This window comes from Staurois parvus, unplaced genomic scaffold (assembly GCF_062004578.1).
Source record: "Staurois parvus isolate SC_StPar_1 unplaced genomic scaffold, SC_StPar_1.0 ptg001418l, whole genome shotgun sequence".
NCBI classification, from domain to species: Eukaryota; Metazoa; Chordata; class Amphibia; order Anura; family Ranidae; genus Staurois; species Staurois parvus.
Window position 1 is genome coordinate 2,000,539 of NW_028319214.1, and position 21,962 is coordinate 2,022,500.

The window sequence follows — 21,962 nt, forward strand, 5'->3', positions numbered from 1 at the left end:
TATTGTTTCCTAGTTTTAGTACTAATAGATATCTTCAGCTGTTCCTTGAAACAATTATAGACGATATACGTTCTACTGATTGGGAGCAAATTCAACCGTCCCCCAGCAATTTAACTTTAGGGGAACAGTCAGCCCTAAAGGAATTGAGTAAACTACCAGGATGTATTATTAAACCTAGTGATAAAGGGGGGAAATTGGTACTCTGTCAGGAAAAAGAATATGTAGATGAGGTGTACAGACAGCTCCTGGATCCAGCTTGACGTAGAAGCCCTATACTCCTCCATCCCCCATGCAACTGGGGTACATGCGATCACTCAATGGCTTAAGACCCGCCACCCATTAGCAGACCACCATAACGATACCATATTGAACTATTGGAATTGGTACGTACCAATAATTTTAAAAAAATATTTTATTCAAATAAGGGGAGTTGCAATGGGAGCCGCGTGTGCCCTGTTGTATGCATGTCTCCACTTGGGGTGATGATAGGGAAACGATGTCTATACTCACCCATCCTGTGGGTTCGATATATAGATGATGTTCTGGTGGCATGGAGGGAGGTGGTACAACAGGTGGAGGGATTTGTTGCGGATCTCAACCGGAATAGTAGAAACATCTATCTTACACACAAAAAGGACTCCTATCAGATTGAGTTCCTTGATCTACTGATCCACAGATCCGGTTCAAAGCTAGTTACCAAAACATTCAGGAAGCCAACAGCTGACAATACACTCCTCAGTGCCACCAGCCCCCCACCCATGGGCCCTGATCAGAGGCATCCCTACAGGACAGTTCTTGAGAATTTAGGAGAAACTGCTTAAGTTCTTGGGAATTTCAGGAAAAGGCGGTGGAATTAAGCAAGATATTTAGGTTGAGTGGCTACCCAAATTCAGGTGTCAGGGATGGAAAACAAAAGGCCGGGAACCGGAGTAGAGAAGCCATTCTGCACAAAAAGGATACACACTCCAAATTAAAAACCAATTGTAGCAGAAAAGGGTGCGTATTGTCACTACTTATGGCACCAATTGGAACTGACTCTGGACTAGACATTGGTATATACTCCTATTGGATAATAGGTTAAAGGAAATTTTGGGCCCCCGACCCAATTTGATTGCTAAGAGAGCTCCAACTATTGGAGACATTTTAGTCCATAGCAAGTATACTCCAACTAAAAAACAAAACGTAAGTCTTCCCTTTAAAATGCCCTTCATGGGAATGTACCCATGCAGACACTGCAGTATTTGTAAACGTGGTTAAAACTTTTGAGAATTCAAATAAAACACAAAAATATCATATATATTCCTTTTTAAACTGTTCCACTAGTTTTATAGTCTACCAGATAATATGCTCATGTGGCAAAATTTTTATAGGTAAGACAAGAAGAGAACTTCGGAAGCGGATGGGTGAACACTTGATGAGTACAGTATATCTACTGAAGATGATAAATCACCAATAGCAATACACTTCAGAGATAACCATGGCAGATCCACTCAGGGATTTAAGTGCCTCATTATCTAGAAATTATAATTATCTGAAAGGAGAGGAGATAAAATACTCCTACAAAAGAAGGCAATGTGGATCTTCATGTTCGAGTCAATGATCCCAAAAAGACTTAATAGTGAATTGTCCTTACAGTGTCTTCTGCAAGTTAGGCACAATTTTTCAGGCTTTTCCCCTCTATTTTTGGACCCTGTAGCATTATGCTTGAGTGCTCTAATAAATCATTTCCTTTCTTTCTTGTTGGTATAATAATATATATACTTTTTAAAGGCAAATTTGTCTTTATTAGATTTTGCATCAAATCAAACAGTACATAGCAGGAAAATGAGAAGAATATCAACAATGGAATGGGCGAGAATAAACAACAATATAGAAATTAGTATGATCCATGGGGATGGAGGAATACGAATCCAACCATAGCTATAAAGGAGGCATCCCCAAACAGGCGATATTCAACAATAATAAGATAATTCCATAAAACTGAAAAGATATACCCAAACAGAGAGAAAAGAAGATAAGGAGGAGAAAACAAGAAAGAAAAAAAGAGGAAAGGAAAAGGGAGAAGGGAGACACTAGATGTAAAGATACTGAAGGAAGAGAGGAAAGCAAAGGGAGAGGGTCGGGAGACAGGCATGGCTACAAGTGTAGACAAGGTGACCATCCATCAGTATCCCAGCATGGTGGTCCCACTGGTCATACCCCAGCACGGACTACAGAGCCGTATCGAGGAACACACCAGGGGGAGTAGAGCACGACTCCATTAAGGCATGATGGGAACAAAAATCTCGGAGAAACGAAGAGGAGGAGAAATGGAGCCAGACCGACCACAATAACTTGTGTTTATCATAGGTATCATTGGCAAATGCCAACATTTCCTCCATACGCATGGTATCATTAAGTACCGAGACCCACGGGGAGAGCTGGGGGAATAGTCGATTTCCAAAAGAGAGGTATCAATTGGCGGGCCGCGGATAGAAAGAAGCGCAGCAAATTTTTCTTCTGCGCAGCCAATGAGCCCGGTAAGATAGAGAGGAGAGCAATTTCCGGTGAGGGGGTCAAGGACTCACCATAAATCTTGTCATATATAGCAAAGACCTGTCGCCAGAAGGGTTGTATTAGGTTGCAATCCCACCAGATATGGAGCTGTGTACCCACAGCTTTAGTACAGCGCCAACATAGATTAGATGTAGAAGGAAATATTTTGTGTAAAGAGAGGGGGTCCCTGTACCATCGAGAAAGGAGCTTAAAGTTCTTTTCTTGTGAATAACAAGAAATAGATGATTTATGGGCAAAGTGGAATGACATGAACCAGTCTGCAGCCGAGATGTCTTTACCGAGATCTCGCGCCCACACCTTTGTGTAGGGAGGGGGATCAGAATAAAGAGAGCATTGTGTAGAACTTTATATAAGGAGGCTAGGACATGTCTAGGCAGATTAGAGAGGGAGCATAGCCGCTCAAACTCAGTAAGCGGACGATGAATGTCAGAAGAAGAGTGTAGGTGTTTGCAAAATGTGGATAAGTATAAAGTGGTCAACCAATCCCGAGATACGCCCCGAAGGATCAGAAGACCTGATTGAGGACAGATAAAGTCTCGTGCTCCGGGCCATGAGGTGTGCGTAAATACAGCGCTGAGCAAACCCTTTGGCGCTATATAAACTCGATGTAATAATAATAATAATAAAGGGACCGATGACAGAAGAGCCCAAGCCCTGAGGAAGAGCAGGGTTGTCAAACGGGTGATAAACGAGAGGGATCAGACGATAAAAGAGCAACAATATCCCCTTGGTACCACAATCGCAATACAGCCACAGTCAACGGGGAAAGACCGAAAAAACGCCGGTGGTCTCGACTATAACCCCACGGCAAAGCCCGAAGGTCCACCGGAGACAGATCTTGTTCAATCATACAAGAGGCTTTAAGGAAGGGCCTGGGAAACCAGTCAAGGATCTGGGCCAGCAGTGTGGCTCTATAGTATAATTCAAAGTCCGGTAAACCTACTCTGCCTCCGGACTTCAGGTACGTAAGCACCCTATATTTTAACCGTGAGAAACCTTGGCGCCAAATAAATCTAATGGAAAGGGAACGTAGGGAGAGGAAGAAACTCTTAGGGACAGTAATTGTTACAGTCTGGAAAACGTATAGTAATTTCAGTAGGGTGTCCATTTTGAGGGAGTTAATGCGGCCGAACCAGGGCAAAGCCGAAGCACCCCAGGACGCCAGATCCTTTCGGATATGAGAAAACAAGGGTAAATAATTAAGGGAATACAAAGCAGTAAGATCAGCAGGAATCATAATCCCCAGATATTTAATAGCCGTTAGGAGCCATTGAAAAGAGAAACTGGAGTGTAAGTTCGTCAACACATGGGCAGGTAATGATACATTCAAGGCCTCCGTTTTAGAGATATTAAGTTTGAAGTTACTGAAGAGACCTGATCTCTGTTAGTACTTGTCAGTAAATTTTGATGACTCTCATATGCAGCAGAGTGCCAGTACTAGTGCCATGCTACCTTTTGGTGAACTGGCGAGTACTAGTGGCCTAGTACATTCCGGTCGTTCACATATCTCTTAGATTGTAAGCTCCCAGGATCAGGCCCTCCTCTTGTATTGAACTGTATTGTTCTGTATTGTCTCCCGTTATACTGTAAAGCACTGAGCAAACTGTTGGCACCATAAATCCTGTATAATAATAATACCAGCACTGCAGTATGACTTGGTGACGTGGCGAGTCCCATAAGTACAGTCTGGTGCGGTGGCGAGCACAAGTATTGTCCCGCAACCACTAAGAATTCGCACACAGGCCCGTAGAGCCCCTAATATCCTTCCGGATGTGCTTGCAAATCCCGATTGGCAGTCCACAAATTCTGCAGCACCCGTACATCCCCCATTCACTGCCCAACCCAGAATTCAGGTGGAAATAGAAAATTTAACTACTCCCCTTGATTTTTGGAGCTGTTTTTCACGTAATATCTGTATGCGTTGATTGTGGATCAAAGCAATTTATATGCACAACAATTTATCGCCGCCAACCAAAATTCAAACCTTGCCAGACCATTCGCATGGAAACCCATTACGGTTTCCCAATTTACTTTTTTTGGGGGCCTAACCCTCAACGTGGGCATTACTAAAATAAATGAATTGCGGTTGTATTGGTCCGCAGACCTGATTCATCATATGGCGTGTTCTCTGCTGCCATGGCCAGGCATAGATATGAGAGTATAATGTGTTTTATGCATTTCAATGACAATACACTCTGTCATCCTCGGGGTAACCCTGAATTTGACCGACTAAACAAAATTCAGCCCCACGCAAATCACCTTAACCAAACATTTGCAGATGTCTATACTCCCCAGCAAAAAATCTGCGTTGATGAGTCCCTCATTAATTTTTCTGGCCGTGTTGCATTCAAACAATTTCTCCCCAGCAAGCGTGCCAGATATGAGGTCAAGGTGTAGAAGACCTGTAAGAAGGCAACAGGCTATACTTATACGTTTCGGTGTTACGAGGGAAAAGATAGTCACGTGGAGCCTCCCCGGATGCCCAGACTACATGGGGAGCAGTGGCAAGATAGTTTGGGACTTGGTGTTATCCTTTTTCCATATGGGGTACCACTTATACGTGGACAATTTTAATTCAAGCGTGCCACTATTTAGACATTTGTACAATCTTGGAACTGGCGCTTGTGGCAAAGTGTGACCTAATGTGTGTCCACCATTAGGAGTGGGTGGATGCAGGGCGGTATATTCTAATGGTGGGCATACCACACACTTTTTCTGGTAGAGATTTCTTCTCTTTTTTTCATTCAAAACACAGGCTGCATAAAAAACCCCCCAAAAGAACGTAGCATATATACCCAACAAGGACCAGTGACGTACTGGTACATCACTGGAATTTGAGTGGTTATACCAGGATGATGCCTAAAGCTGCAGGCATCATCCTGGTATCACTTTTTTCAGCTGGCCATCGGCTTTCATGTAAAAGCAATCCTAGTGGCTAATTAACTGCAGGATTGCTTTTACAAGCAGCGGGAGACAATAACCCCCCTCCCCCGCTACCTTCCACGGCCTTCTCGGGCAGTCCCGGGCCATAGGGGGAACCTGAGAATGCAGCCGGTGTTTCTGCCAGCTGACCATAGAGCTGATTGGAGACCAGAATAGTGCCAATCATCTCTATAGCCTAAGAATTTGGAAGCTACGAGCATTTCATCAATTCAGTTTTGCAGGATATAAACAGCACCATTTGTAAATTGGGAAAACATTTGATCACAACGATTTTGGTTTGATTAGATAATGTAAGGGCAGAGGAGATATCTAGAGTCTGATAGACCCCAGATTTCTCAAAAAAGGATATATGACAATGCCCATTGAAGTTATAGGGGTTATTTGCATTCCCTGTGATAGCATTAAAAGTTAAAAAAAAAAAAAAATTAAAAGGACAGTGTAAAAATAATTTAAAAAATCAAAATAACTTAAAAAAAAAAAAATACCCTCGCCCTCTGCGCACCTGCGTTCATGAGCGTTGACCCTGTGCCAGTATGGAAACAGCAGTTGCACCGAGCATGTGAGGTATCGCCACAAACTTATGACAGATTATGGGCAGTAATTCTAACATTAGATTTCCTCTGTAAATCTAAAATGGTAGCTTGTAAAGGCTTTTAAACATTGCCTATGGATATTAAAAACGTATGCAGTTTGTCGCCATTGCACGAGGCATGCGCAGTTTTAAATCATGTCATGTTTGGTATCTATTTACTTGGCATGCCAGCATCTTTTATATTCTACCAAATAATTGGCCAATATATTGTGTTTTTGTGCATTAAAAGTAAAAAAAGTGTATTTTTAAAAAAAAATTGCATTTGAAAAATCAAACTATGTGCCATAAAAAATTGTAGTACCCACCATTTTCTTCACTAGGGTGTCTGCTTTAAAAAAAATTTAATGTTTTGGGTTTAAATTCATTTCCTAGCAAAAAAGACAGATTTTTTTCATGTGAACAAAAAGTGTCAGAAAAGGCTTGGTCTTCAGGTGGTTAGAAGAGTGAGTGATGTGTGGCATAACCGTCTAATGCTGGGCATAAAACACCCCCACCCCCAAAAATACCCCTTTTTGGAAAGTAGACACCCCAAACTATTTGCTGAGAGGCATGTTGAATCAATAGAAGAATTTATTTTTTTACCACAAGTTTTTGGAAAATTACAAACACAAAAATGTTTTTGTTTTTTACACAAAATTGTCACTTAAATGATTTACTGCTCACACATGCCATGGGTATATGTGGAATTACTCCCCAAAATACATTCTGCTATTTCTTCTGAGTATGGGGGTACCACATGTGAGAGACGTTTTGGCAGTCTAGCCAAGTACAGGACCCCAAAATCCAATAAGCATCTTCAAGCTTTTAAAGGGCTTTATTTCTTCATTACACTTCCTGACTACCTATCACAGTTTTGGAGGCCCTGAAATGCCAGGGTAGCACCTAACCCCCCCAAATGACCCCTTTTTAAAAAGTAGACACCCCAAGGAATTTGATAAGAAACACATTAAGTATTTTGCAGATCTCATTTGTTGCCACAAGTTTTTGGAAAATGAAGAAAAAAAAACAAAAACATTTTTTCTATTCTTTTTTTATATTTCAAAGCCTTGTGAGAAAAAATGAGATCTTCAAAATACTCACCATGACTCTTTTTAAATTCATTGGGGTGTCTACTTTCCAGAAAGGGGTCATTTGGAGGGGTTTGGTGCTATCCTGGCATGTTTGGGCCTTCGAAACTGTGATAGGTATTGAGGAAGTGAAATGAGGAAGTTACGCACTTTCAGGCTTTCAAAGTGGTCATTGGATTTCAGGCTCCTGTATGTGGCTAGGCTCCCAAAAAGTCTCACACGTGTGGTATCCTCATACTCGGTAGAAGTAGCAGAATGTATTTTGGGGTGTAATTCCACATATACCCATGGCTTGTGCGAGAAATAAATAATTTAAATGACAACTTTGTGTAAACAAAAAAAAAATGTTTTTGTCATTTTCCTGAAACTTGTGGAAAAAAAATAAATCTTCCATGGACACAATGGGGTTTATTTACTAAAGCTGGAGAGTGCAAAATCAGACTCACTTCTGCATAGAAACCAATTAGCTTCCAGGTTTCATTGCCAAAGCTTCATTGAACAAGCTGAGGTTAGAAGCTGATTGGTTTCTATGCAGAAGGGAGTCTGATTTTGCACGCTCCAGCTTTAGTAAATAAACCACAGTATGCCTTTCAGCAGATAGCTTGGGGTGTCTACTTTACGAAAAGGAGTCATTTGAGGGTGTTTGTACTATCCTGGCATTTTAGCACCTCATGAAATGTGATGGGCAGTCAGAAAGTAAATGCTGTGTAAATTTCATTATCTATACCATAGTTTGTAGACGCTATAATTTTCACACAAAGCAATAAATGTACACTTACTGGGATTTTTTAACCAAAAACATGTAGCAGAATACATTTTGGCCTAAATTTATGACAAACTTTTAGTTTTTTTGGATATTTTTTATGACCGAAATGAGAAAATATTGTTTTTTTCAAAAACATTTTTTTTCTTCAAAAATGTTTTTGTTTATAGCGCTAAAAATAAAAAGTGCACAGGTGATCAAATACAACCAAAAGAAAGCTCTATTTGTGTGAAAAAAAGGACATAAATTTCATTTATGTACTGTATTGCATAACCGCACAATTGTCCATTAAACTAGCGCAGCGCTGTATAGCAAAAAAATGACGTAAATTGCAGTATCTATACCATAGTTTGTAGACGCTATAACTTTCACACAAAGCAAGCAATATACACTTATTGGGATTTTTTTTGGCCAAAAACATGTAGCAGAATACAAAACAAAATATAAAACTTTTCTTTTTAACAGAAAATATAAATTAGATATATCAACGTATCCACCCGTACAAAAAAAAAAGTGTCCAAAATATCAAAATAATATCCAAAATATCAAAAATTGTCAAAATTAATCCTCACAAACATAAATCATTATATTCTTTCTTCTTCAAACTATCTTTTTCAACAACCGCAGATCCTGATGACAATAAACCTCAAAAGAAAAAAAACTCAACATAGTGTCATATCTTTTACAGTTGTGGCCAAAATTATTCAACCCCCACTGAAATTGAGTGTTTTGGCCAGTTTGACATTGCTTTTGATCATTCAGTCATCTTGCTTACATTTACATTAAAGAGGCACTTGTAGGTCAGACAAATATAACATAACAGTTATAATGAAATAACCACAAATGTCTTTTCTGTGCTCACAGCATTATCAGTTTTATTCAACCCCCAAGTGACATTCAATCTTAGTACTTAGTACAGCATCCTTTTACAGTTATAACAGCTTTTAAACGTGAAGCATAGCTTGACACAAGTGTCTTGCAGCGATCTACGGGTATCTTCGCCCATTCTTCATGGGCAAAGGCCTCCAGTTCAGTCACATTCTTAGGCTTGCGCACTGCAACTGCTTTCTTTAAGTCCCACCAGAGGTTCTCAATCGGATTTAAGTCTGGTGACTGCGATGGCCACTCCAAAATGTTCCAGCCTTTCCTCTGCAACCATGCTCTAGTGGACTTGGAGGTATGCTTGGGATCATTGTCCTGTTGAAAGGTCCAACGTCTCCCAAGCCTCAGGTGTGTGACGGACTGCATCACGTTTCCATCCAATATCTCCTGGTACTGAAGAGAATTCATGGTACCTTGCACACGCTGAAGCTTCCCTGTACCTGCAGAAGCAAAACAGCCCCAAAGCATGATTGACCCTCCACCATGCTTCACAGTAGGCAAGGTGTTCTTTTCATCATAGGCCTTGTTCTTCCTCCTCCAAACATAGCGTTGATCCATGGGCCCAAACAGTTCTAATTTTGTTTCATCAGTCCACAGAACACTATCCCACAACTTTTGTGGTTTGTCCACATGGCTTTTGGCATACTGCAGTCGACTCTTCTTATTCTTTGGAGACAGCAAGGGGGTACGCCTGGGAGTTCTGGCACGGAGGCCTTCATTACGCAGTGTGCGTCTTATTGTCTGGGCTGAAACTTCTGTACCCACATCTGACAAATCTTTTCTCAGTTCCTCAGCAGTCACACGGGGACTTCTCTCCACTCTACGCTTCAGGTAGCGCACAGCAGTCGAAGTCAGCATCTTCTTTCTGCCACGACCAGGTAGCGTTTCAACAGTGCCCTTTGCCTTGAATTTGCGAATGATGCTTCCTAAGGTGTCTCTTGGTATGTTTAACATCTTTGCAATCTTCTTATAGCCATTGCCCTTCCTGTGAAGAGAAATCACCTCTTCTCTTGTCTTCCTGGACCATTCTCTTGCCTTCACCATGTTTGTAACCACACCAGTAAATGTCTAGAAGGAGCTGAGTATCACAGTCATTTTAAAGCTGCCTAATTGGTGCTTATTATGCTTGATTGCTGCTCGGTGACATCCACAGGTGTTTTCAATACCTGATGGAAAGCACCTGTATGAACCTCTGTTCTTCAGAGTGGTAGTCTTTAAGGGGTTGAATAATTGTGGCAATGAAGAAACCACATAAGAACCATTTACTACTGTATTACATAAACAATTGATGTCATTTTAGTTGCATTTGGGTAGTTACAACGTCCTTGTAGGATTTGATTCTGAATACAATTCCAAATGTACACTATAGTCCCTAAACCCCTTTACAGCATTGGGGGTTGAATAATTTTGGCCACAACTGTAAATAATAAAAACACACGTGCCACTCTCTGTGCAACATGCAAAATCTCTATAAAAGCGTGTATACTCTATAGGTGAGTATCAATACACATGCAAATAATCAAATGTGTACCTAAAATACATATATAAATAAAAACACTCACATAAAGTGTCAACTACACAGTAAGTGAAAACGAACTCAAAATTGTTACTGCAACTATGTGTATCACCACACTCTATATACATTAGTGTACACCTTAAACCCAAACCAGCAAACTCCAACTCATGTGCTGATGGATAATTACCCTATGTCAGAAATGACAAGGCTTAGCACCACTCTGGGTTAACATCTCATCATTCAGATTTCAGGTTTTCATCCAATGTAAGGGTTATTCCTCCATTTCCCTCATGAGAGAATCCACAATTACCAATGGTAGATAAAACACAGTCTTCTTTATTTAGCAACTTACATAAAGATATGGGTGAAGCAGCTCCTCCTCACAGGGATACAGGTACAGACAAGTTAGGGAAACATTAGCCACATGTTCCCACTTCCAAGATGGCCACGATCGTACTTCCAGTCAGCGTCGATACGTCTGACGTCACATGTGTCTGACGCTTTTCGTCACTTCCTATGACTTTTTCAAAAGGGATATTATATTGGGATTTTTTTTTGCTGTGTATTTTTATATATGTAGCAGAATACATTTTAGCCTAAATTTATAACCACCTTTGAGTTTACTATATGTTTTTTATAGCTGAAAGTAAAAAATATCGTTTTTCTTCCAAATTTTTGGTCTTTTTTTGTTTATAGCGTGAAAAATAAAAAGTGCACAGGTGATCAAATACCCAGAGGTCGTGGGATCGAAACCATCCTCTGCTAGGCAGATATTTTTTATTTTTCTTTTCTCGTAATTATTAAAGAAACATTTTAGTCCATTCGGTTTGTTTTTTTGCGATATTATTTTCAACTCACTTTGATTTATTTATGTATTTCTGTGGTTTTAAAAAAGGATGCCTGTACGATCTATACACCTAGGGAGGCCTATTGAAATGAATTGTCAAGGTCCTACCTTTCCTCAGGGCTTGTGCTGCTCCATGTGCTGGCATCCATCTTAGGTGTCTGCAAAGCATTGTGGGATCCTTTATGCTTTCAGCCCTCTGCGGCTCCTCCCCCAGGAGGTGGCGGCTTATCACATATAAGTCTGCTGTTTGTAGCTGTCCATTGCATTCGTGTCCTGCCTGTTGCACAGCAGCATGCTCCTGTTTAGTTTCTCATTGCTCTCCTGGATACCGAAGACTACTTCCTGGCTTCTGACCCCGGCTCTGGCAACCATCCTTCCTGGCTTCTGACCCCGGCTCTGGCGACCATCCTTCCTGGCTTCTGACCCGGCTCTGGCGACCATCCTTCCTGGCTACTGTTCTACCAAGTCATCCGCTGTTGCTGTTGGACTTGCATAGACTCTGTCTTGTTTTTATATAATAAACCTACCTTTAATTGCACCTCCTTGTGTGTCTGGCTCCTTGCTCCCTGACATGAGTGGTCTGTCCTATAGGTGCGCTATGAGAACGCCCATACTGGCATGCCTCTTACACCCCGGTCACGTCAGGTGTAACTTGGCATGCAACTTGCAAAATAGTATGCCAAGTCGCACCCTATTGTCCGCTATTACAGCGGTCATATCGGTGTGGTTCTGACTTTGTCGGAGCCGCGCCGACTTCTAAAGTAGTGTACGCAGCAGTGCTTTCGGTGCGATTTGCATAGACATCGGTGTCAGCAGGTCACCCAATTTTGAAATTGGTTTTGATGTGATTGGGGGCTCAGGGTGTAAGCGAGCGCTTATGGTATTTATTCCCTGGTTCCCTTTTTGTTTTCCCGAATGAAGGAGCTCGGGGGGAGGGGCGCACTTTGGAGCCAATAGAAGGAATGAGAGAATGGAGCGCCCATAGACTAACAGGGCAGTGGGATGCCCATAGACGTGTTGTTCAGAGAATATTGGTAGGAACGTTGGTAGGAGAAGCTGCTAGGATACTTGCAGCTTTCAGTTGCGATGTAACCATAACCTGCAGCTTGTAATTGTTATTTTTTTAAATAGTTGATAATAAGAGTAAAAAAATAAAATAAAAAGCATTAAATTGAATGAATTTTGGTGCAAGAAAAAACTGTGGACCGCTTCATGTGTTTAGCATGTCAACCTTACGCAGGGGCCAGCTAATCTTCTCTGTATCGTTCTTTGTATCGTTCCACGTTGTAATCCGCGCCCCGCCGATGCGGGGACAAAACAAAAGGGAGAGCCTGAGGGGTATATAAACCCAATAATGTTTAATTACGTTTCATAGTATGCTGTCAAGAGGAGTGCCAAAAATATAAAAAACTTTTATACCTACCTTTATTTTTCTGGACATCATAATTTTTCTTCCTCAGTGGCCTGTAATGGGTCTAGTGACAAAATACTGGGCAGTGGTATCATTTATAAACTTGTGGCTATTGGTCAGAGCTGACACACAGTATGTCGCCATCACGCATAGCCCAGGAAATAAAAATAATAATAAGGATAAATAACACTTTTACATATTCTTTACCACATGAACAAAGAAACAACACTGACAAACATCATTTTGAAAAGTTTGGAAAAGCCAACCAATAAGCCAAACACCAGTTCCACCATCCAGAACCAGGCAATCGATATGCTTAACACCTAGAACACTGTGATAGTTACCTGGGGGTCTTGTTTCTGGTGTGTGAACAGGTGCCATGTCTCCCATTGTCTGTCATGATGCTTACATGGACAGTTTCAGCCTTGTTGTGGAACAGGTGCCAAGCTTGGCTGTCATAGAAAGGGGGTGTAAGGGGGAGTATTTTGTATTGTAAATTGTATATGGAAACAAAATAAAAGAATTAATCTGTGACGTAAAGACAGACTTTTAGTCATAAAGACATGTATATGAAATACACTACTTAAGGTGGGAATATACGTTTAGAAAATCGACCTATCGGTCATCCGACAACCTAGAGGCGTTCGTTCATTGGTCGAAATCGTGGCCCACATTAACCAATCTAAAAAAATAGTTCGTAGGGCAATATGTAGTGTTGATGTCTTCCGTACAAGTGGAAGTGATGCAGTGTGCGTGTGACCTTGTAGCCACGCCCTTCCGGCCAGAACAAGCAATATACACAACAATTAACAGCAATGAGTATAATATAGTTTATTACATGACCTATATACATAAATAGTGATACATAAAATATAATATGCAGAATTCTGGTTTCATTATCTCATTAGGCCAATTTACTTTTAACATTTGGATTTTTCGTTCGTGTTTACGAAGATTCCTTGAATTCCTTCCATAAACATCCGAGTTATCTTTTGTTTCCGCTCATGTGCGATAGCGCTTGATAGATTTTTTTGTACGACTGTCATACCACCACATCGAAAATTGGTCGTTTGTATGCAAAACGACAAAGTTTTTCACTGTTGTTCAACCGGATTGTTTCGTTCACAGTATCTTTATCGGTTTAAAACATCCTGCTCATCAAGGAAGAGAAAATCACTCGATCAGTGGTTCCGCAAAATTTTTTGTACGATTTTCTTATCATGTGTACGGGGCATAAACCAATGTATACATTGGATTTTTTCTACATGAACAGCCTCTTTCTTGCATATCACTGAGGGTTTCTGCACACCAAAACACTTGTAGAATCTTTTATTTCATTAACAAGTGTTGCCATGCCATTTCAAATGTTCTGCTGTGTATTTTGAAAACTCCCATTCCTGTTGTGTCAGCACTTTAGAGTTTTTATCCATCTGAAAGCATTACCTTATGACTGCATTGCAAAATGCAAGGTAGCACCAGCAGTTTTGGAGTTCTCTAATATACGAACTGCTCATTTATTGCAGATGAGCAGAAAACTCCAGCAGTGACCTGTTGAAAACACTTCTTGCATCTACAGTGCCTTGAAAAAGTATTCATACCCCTTGAAATTTTCCACATTTTGTCATTTTACAACCAAAAACATAAATGCATTTTATTGGGATTTTATATGATAGACCAACACAAAGTGGCACATAATTGTGAAGTGGAAAGAAAATGACAAATGGTTTTCAAAATATTTTAAAAATAAATATCTGAAAAGTGTGGTGTACATTTGTATTCTGCCCCCCTGAGTCAATACTTTGTAGAACCACCTTTGGCTGCAATTACAGCTGCAAGTCTTTTGGGGATGTCTCTACCAGCTTTGCACATCTAAAGAGTGAAATTTTTGCCCGTTCTTCTTTGCAAAATAACTCAAGCTCTGTCAGATTGGATGGAGAGCATCTGTGAACAGCAATTTTCAAGTCTTACCACAGATTCTCAATTGGATTTAGGTCTGGACTTTGACTGAGCCATTCTAACACATGAATATGCTTTGATCTAAACCATTCCATTGTAGCTCTGGCTGTATGTTTAGGGTCGTTGTCCTGCTGGAAGGTGAACCTCCGCCCCAGTCTCAAGTCTTTTGCAGACTCTAACAGGTTTTCTTCTAAGATTGCCCTGTTTTTGGCTCCCTCTATCTTCCCATCAACTCTAACCAGCTTCCCTGTCCCTGCTGAAGAAAAGCATCCCCACAACATGATGCTACCACCACCATGTTTCACAGTGGGGATGGTGTGTTCAGGGTGATGTGCAGTGTTAGTTTTCCACCACACATAGCGTTTTGCTTTTAGGCCAAAAAGTTCAATTTTGGTCTGATCTGACCAGAGCACCTTCTTCCACATGTTTGCTGTGTCCCCCCCCTTCTCGCAAACTGCAAATGAGACTTCTTATGGCTTTCTTTCAACAATGGCTTTCTTCTTGTCACTCTTCCATAGAGGCCAGATTTATGGAGTGCACGAGTAATAGTTGTCCTGTGGACAGATTCTCCTACCTGAGCTGTGGATATCTGCAGCTCCTCCAGAATTACCATGGGTCTCTTGGCTGCTTCTCTGATTAATGCTCTCCTTGTCTGGCCAGTCAGTTTAGGTGGACGGCCATGTCTTGGTAGGTTTGCAGTTGCGTCATACTCTTTCCATTTTCTGAGGATGGATTGAAAAGAGCTCCGTGAGATGTTCAAAGCTTGGAATATTTTTTAATAACCTAATCCTGCTTTAAACTTCTCCACAACTTTATCCCTGACCCGTCTGGTGTGTTTCGTGGCCTTCACGATGCTGTTTGTTCACTAATATTCTCTAACAAACCTCTGAGGGCTTCACAGAACAGCTGTATTTATGCTGAGATGAAATTACACACAGGTGGACTCTATTTAATAATTAGGTGACTTCTGAAGGCAATTGGTTCCACTAGATTTTAGTTAGGGGTATCAGAGTAAAGGGGTCTGAATACAAATGCACGCCACACTTTTCAGATATGTATTTGTAAAAAAAATTTGAAAACCATTTATTATTTTCCTTCCACTTCAACAACTATGTGCCACTTTGTGTTGGCCTATCATATAAAATCCCACTAAAATAAATTTACATTTTTGGTTGTAACGTGACAAAATGTGGAAAATTTCAAGGGGTATGAATACTTTTTCAAGGCACTGTAACTACGTTATAGCCACCACACAAAACATGCCATTTTGAATATTGACAGAAACCTGTCATGAAGAACAGTGATCTCTTCTAAAATCCTAGTAGGCCATTTGTAACAAGTCCTATTTTTTACAGGCCAGGCCTATAAAATACCAACCAAGTGGCAGTCCTACCTAAAGAAAAATTTTGATCTTCTTGAGTTGCAAACTTGGTTCAGGTCAGCAACTCACAAAGTACATCCTTGGTACTAAACTCTCTGCTTTGTAGTGACTCCCCATGGACTTCTACATTAGAAATGCTAGGTACATGGCCCTATTCAAGTTTATTTGGAGTAACTGCACAGGCCGGGGCAATGCTGGACAAGATTTCAGCTCTGAGGCTGTAAACAAAGGTGGCCACCACCATCAGGAAGAGGTATGTAAGTACCTAGATCAAGTGTTAAGGCTTACAGTATGATAGGTTAAGAGGCTTGGGAGGGGGACAGAGTTTTTTTTGGCACACTAAACTTTAACTTTCCGGAGCTCATCTTTCCCACAGACTGGTGTAGCAAGAAGATTGGCATGCCATCCCTTACCTTCATGTCTCCCCCCAGCACTGACTGCGCACATATATAGTGTACCTGTTAGAGCAGTCATATATAGCTTTTTTTATTTTTTCCATAACTATAAAACAGAAAAAAGGCAGATCTCAAATTGTAAAATGTGGAAGGGTGTCAGTGTCTCATATTTATTTTATTAATTTCCCTTACTGTTGTCAAGTTTGCATTGTTCCTACTACCTTTGTCATAGGACAAATGTCACCCAGGGATCCAGCCATATTCATACAGCAGCCAGGGGAGTAGGGGAGTAGGGGCATAGAGGAGTACTTCAATATATCACTGAGTGAAAGCTCTGAGTCAGCTGGGACTGCTGTCATTATATTAATGGTGGTTGTATCCAGCAGCAATCCCAGGCTTTTTGGATATGCGCTTAACCTCCCTAGCGGTCTGATTATGTCAATATTTCTGTGCTCAAAGCGGTACATTTTTTTGCATGGAAATATGTATTTTTTTTTTATTATAGGCCTGTAATTTTTAGGAATAACTCACTGAAATCTGTCCGAACAAGAGTCTAGTAAACATCCTGGGTATGATAAAATTTGAAACATGAAATCATAAATTATAATATAATAAATAATCATAAAAAATAATAAATTTAATTCAATAGTATAATCAAACCAAAAACACTGAAATTTTAAATAGAGCGCCAAGTTCGCACATCACTGAGCTTAGTCGTGAAATTGTTTTCAGTGTCTGATGATGAATTTCCCCACAAATCATTATCACTCAATTCTGCAAGTAGTTCTAATTTACTATCGCTGTTTTCTAGCTGGTCTAAAACCGCTTTTGACGTAAAGGGACTCTTTTTGGACGCCATGGACGTTTCTCAGTTTCCGGGCAGAAAGAACAGTAGAAAGGCAGGCAGGGCACAGGACAAAACACTCGGGACAAAATGTATGTGAAATGGTTTGATACAGTAATGGAATACTATGTGATTTTAGTGTATTGAGTGAATGTCACTTTTTAACATTTTTAAATTATCCGCCGGTTCCGTCCCCCGTACGTCCCGACACTCGCAGGGAACAGAACCCGGAAGACGGATGCCGGCATCGGCCAGAGCAGATGGCCGGGGACGCTGCAGGGGGGACATCGCGGGAGCAAAGGACAAGGTAAGTGCAAGAGGGATCCCTGAGCAACGCTGCAGGGTAATCTCGAGTGTAGCTCGGGGTTACCACTTTTGGTACTGAAAGTTAAACCCCGAGCTACACTCGGGAATACCGCCATGGGAGGTTAAAGGAGGCCTTTTTGGGTAGATAACATGCAAAAATTAATATGTAACCTAATTGGAAGATTGTTGTTTAAATGAATATTCTAGCTACAGGATCTCTTTAAAGTAGAACTAAAGGAAAAACTTTTTTTCCTATTTTCAGTAAAGTAGGGGAAGGTTATATATAACCCGTTTCGACATTTGTGTCCCATTAACCTCCTTGGCGGTTTTCCCGCGTGTAGCTCGGGGTAGAATTTCTATACCAAGAACGGTAACCCCGAGCTACACTCGGGCTTACCATGCAGCGTTCTCTGGGGGTCCCTGCAGCACTTACCTTGTCCTTCGCTCCCACGATGGGTCCCCTGCAGCGTCCCCGTCCATCTCCTCCGGCGGATGCCGGCATCTGGCTTCCGTGTTCCGGTCCCTGTGACGTCGGAACGTTCGGGCGGCGGAACCGGCGGGAAATTTGAAATTTTTAAAAAATGACATTTTTGCTGTCATTGCTTTTTCACTGCATTTCACATACATTTTGTCCCCACTGCTTTGTCCTGTGCCCTGCCTGCATTTTGACTGTTCTTTCTGCCTGGAAACGTAGAAAAGTCCATGGCGGCCAAAAAGCGTCCCTTTACGTCAAAAGCGGTTTTAGAACAGCGATAGTAAATCAGAACCACTTGCAGAATTGAGTGATAATGATTTGTGGGGAAATTCGTCATCAGACACTGAAAACGATTTTGCGACTTTGCTCAGCGATGTGCGAATTTGCCTCTGTATTTCAAATTTCAGTGTTTTTGGTTTGATTATATTATTGAATTAAATTTATTATTATTATTTTTTATGATTATTTATTAAATTATAATTTATGATTTAGTGTTTCAAGTTTTATCATATCCGGAATGTTTAATAGACTCTTTTTCGGATAGATTTCAGTGAGTTATTCCTAAAAATTACAGCCTACAATAAAAAACTACATATTTCCATGCAAAAAAATGGTACCGCTTTCAGCACAAAATTCCTGACATAATCATACCGCCAGGGAGGTTAAGGAAATTTCCCTTGTTTTCCTAAACCACATCCAAAACAAGAAGTGCAAGGGAACCCATGACTGTCACCTGAACTAATATCCCCAAGGAATATTTCCTCTATTCCTGTTATGGTGACAACCCAAAATTATGGATTTTTTTTCACTTTCATTCTTGGTTATAACAGTAAATAGGACAAATAGAGAGGATAATGAGGAGCCGTGGCGATCTGACCTGGAAGTGAGAGTGGGTACCTACCAAATGTGGCAGTGGAGGAGGCAGACAAGCGGAACTTCCCCTTTTGGGTGAAGTTCTTTAATCTCTCCAACTGGGACACAGACTGCAATGGAATCCTGACAGGTGTTCTAATCTCTCTCCACAATAATGTTTTGCCTTTAGTTATACTTTTAGCCTGGGTTCACAATGATGCGGTGCAGAATTCACACTGGTTTCTGTGTGAATTCCGCATCACAATCGCATCCCGTTCATGCAAACCGCTGTGGTTGTGTAAGTTAACAACACCCCAAAATCGGTTCAAAAAAATGCAATGCAATGTGCAGAATTGGATCGATGGGTGTGAATACCCATGCGAGCCGATTCTAGTGCAGACCAAAAAAGGGTCCTGCACCTTTTTGGTGCAGATGCGGTGCGATTTGAGCCATACAAAATGTATGGCTCAAATCGCACCACAGAGAATTCACATGTGATTTGCACAGGAATGCGGTGCGGTTCCTGTGTGAATTACATGCGACGTGCCATACTGCAGAAGTGTGAAGCCAGGCTCGGGTGTGATAACATGACCTCTCAGGCAGTAATATATAATTTTAGCTTGTAGTAATATTAAACCCAAAAACAAAAATATATTATCCCAAAAGGAAAAATGAACTGTTGCTGTAAGCACAGTTTTGCAGCCTGGCAATGTTTATTGGGATGTCCGGCATTGGTTGAGATAAGTTAAAAATGTACCTCAACTGACTGATTTTGACACCTCAAAGTGCCCATGTGAAAGGTGACTAACTGCTTAAAAGGCTCCATGCACACGGGGCGTTTTAATAACGCTGGTAACATTAGCTGTGTAAAGTCACCTTAAAAACATGATTTATCAGCGGTTTTGCATTAGTGTTTAGCAGCATTTGCTGTTTCTATCGGTTTATTTTTAACCAAAAAAAAAATTTTTATTTTGCTAAAAAAAAGAAAATGGATAAAAATGCTGGTTTGCCGCGTTTTCAGCTTTAGAGCGTTTTTACAACTAAAAAAACTCTTCTAGAAACTCACTAGTTCTAGGTTTTGTTTTTCCAGCCAAAAAACACAGATTAAAGTCTGTGTGCATGGACACATAGGATAATATGCTGGGGAGTTTACTGGCTGTAGAAAAAAAACACCAAAAGCCAAAAACTGTGGCTGTAAAAACGTCCCGTGTGCATGAGGACAAAGCGTTAGCTGGATTTCAGTTTTAAATCATTAGTGAAGTGCATGTAACAATCCCCTCTCTCCAGACTGACAATGCTGATGTCCAAAGGTTTTGTTGCTCTTTCATCTGCAATAAAGACACCTTGAAACAGGAACTGGGAAGATCAACAGTGAATCTAAAGGACACAAAAGAAAACTAATGCAGCCACCAAATCTAAGTATTAATAAGCTTCAATATAATAAATTCTTGTTATGGGTTTAATGCCACTTTAAAAGTAAAATTATTAAAGTGGTTCTAAAGGCAGGGTTTTTTTTTTTACCTTAATGCATTCTTAACTAGCTGTTCATAACCCAAGAACCACAATGTGAGGGGTCAGGGGGCATGGCTACTCCATACCTATAAAAAGGGGAAATCTTTAGGCTTCAATCACACTGCAGCACCTGTGTTTAACTTTTGTAAGCACAGATGTTATCTTGAAAGTATAGACAACTTTTATGCCTTCTCAATAAACATAAAAAAAAACAGGTTTGACAGTGCCATTGTGAATGAAGCCTTAGAAAGCAGCAACGGTCAGAACAGCAGTAAAGACAAGTATGGACAGAGCAGTCCAAAAGCACAGGGAAGGGCGAGGTAAGTGTGATGAGTCCTTGCCAGAATCTGGAATGTCTAAACAAGCTGTGATAATTAAAAAAAAAAAAAAAAAGGCTCATCCTCTACAGATTAGCAATGGAGTATTAATAGCTGGCTATATAGAAAGACACAATCATCAATCAAGGAGGAAAAAATAAAAAAAAACACAAATCTTTTTATTTATTTTGTTTTATTATCAATCATATTTTTTATTCTTAATTTAAACAATTCAAACTTTATAGAGTGTCTACCCTCACATAGAACACAGAAGTAAAAAAAACTGTAGTGGAGCACAAGGTACAAAGCAGCATTTCTAAAGTATTTTCTGTGCCAAGCAGCCTGTAGCATCTCCTGCCCACCATGGCAGCCTGGCTCGATGATTAGCCACCGCTCACCATTACAAAATGTCACCATAAATACTCCCGTCCACAGCAGCCTTCATGTGTAGCCCAAGGTAGTGTATTGAGCCACATGACACTCAGCACTGTGACACGTCCTCTGATAACATTGCCTGATGGGGCTGAATCTCAATGGAGGCCAACAGGAACATCAGACAGCAGCTGTGTCTGTGTGGTGGGACTGTACTGGAATAGCTGCCCAACGCAGTGCCACCGCATGTTTTGTGTACATACCCTTATGGCACGTGTGTCAAACTGGCGGCCCTCCAGCTGTTGCCAAACTACCAAGTCCCACAAGGCATTGCAAGATTGACAGTTACAAGCATGACTCCCAAAGGCAGAGGCATGATGGGACTTGTAGTTTGGCAACAGCTAGAGGGCCACCAGTTTGACACCTTTGCCTTAAGGAAACCTTCATTAATTCACGAAGCATACATTTCTCCAGTTGGGTGACATGAGCTATCACATGGTGGTAGGAAATAACTGTTGGTTTGTCAAGATTAGCCCCCCCCACCCCTTAAAATTCACCCAGGGTATGGTAAGTGTGCCAATCTCAGCATTATACTGAGTCCGGCCCCACATTTTATGCAACTCCTCACATTAAGCGGATCTGTGGGCCAAGCCTGAGCTATGATTTGGAAGACAATTGTGGATAACATTTGTGCCTTGCGTTTAGGGGTGAATGTGACAAGCCACCATCCCATCCAGCTAGCTTGCTGTGCCCCCTATCCTCTATTACTCTAGCTTTTGGCAGCCCTTCTCCATATCAGGAGCTCTAATATTTGGGAAAGGCAGGATCGATCTTCTCGGCCCATGCCATCAGGCCCCCTGTAATATCCTTTACTGTAAACTCATTAAAACCTTCTTCAGAGAGTCGCTGTAGAATTTTTACGGCTTTCTGCGAGTCATTTCCAAGTTTACAGACGACAATCAGTTTCTTCCACTG

The 21,962-nt window shown here is 40.9% G+C and overlaps 1 protein-coding gene and 1 non-coding gene across 2 annotated transcripts in view; both read right to left on the reverse strand.

The window, feature by feature from the left end:
* Positions 1-12,360: 12,360 nt before the first annotated feature.
* LOC149436119 (U6 spliceosomal RNA) lies at positions 12,361-12,462 on the reverse strand. Its single transcript, XR_016308334.1, has one exon. It is a non-coding gene; the product is annotated as a U6 spliceosomal RNA (small nuclear RNA).
* Positions 12,463-20,791: 8,329 nt separating this feature from the next.
* The window catches only part of MOCS3 (molybdenum cofactor synthesis 3), a 2,578-nt gene continuing 1,407 nt past the window's right edge, over positions 20,792-21,962 (reverse strand). The window contains exon 1 of the mRNA XM_089662024.1: positions 20,792-21,962. This exon is cut by the window's right edge and continues 1,407 nt beyond it. Coding sequence (XP_089518150.1) covers positions 21,792-21,962 — 171 coding nt within the window. The 3' untranslated portion in view covers positions 20,792-21,791.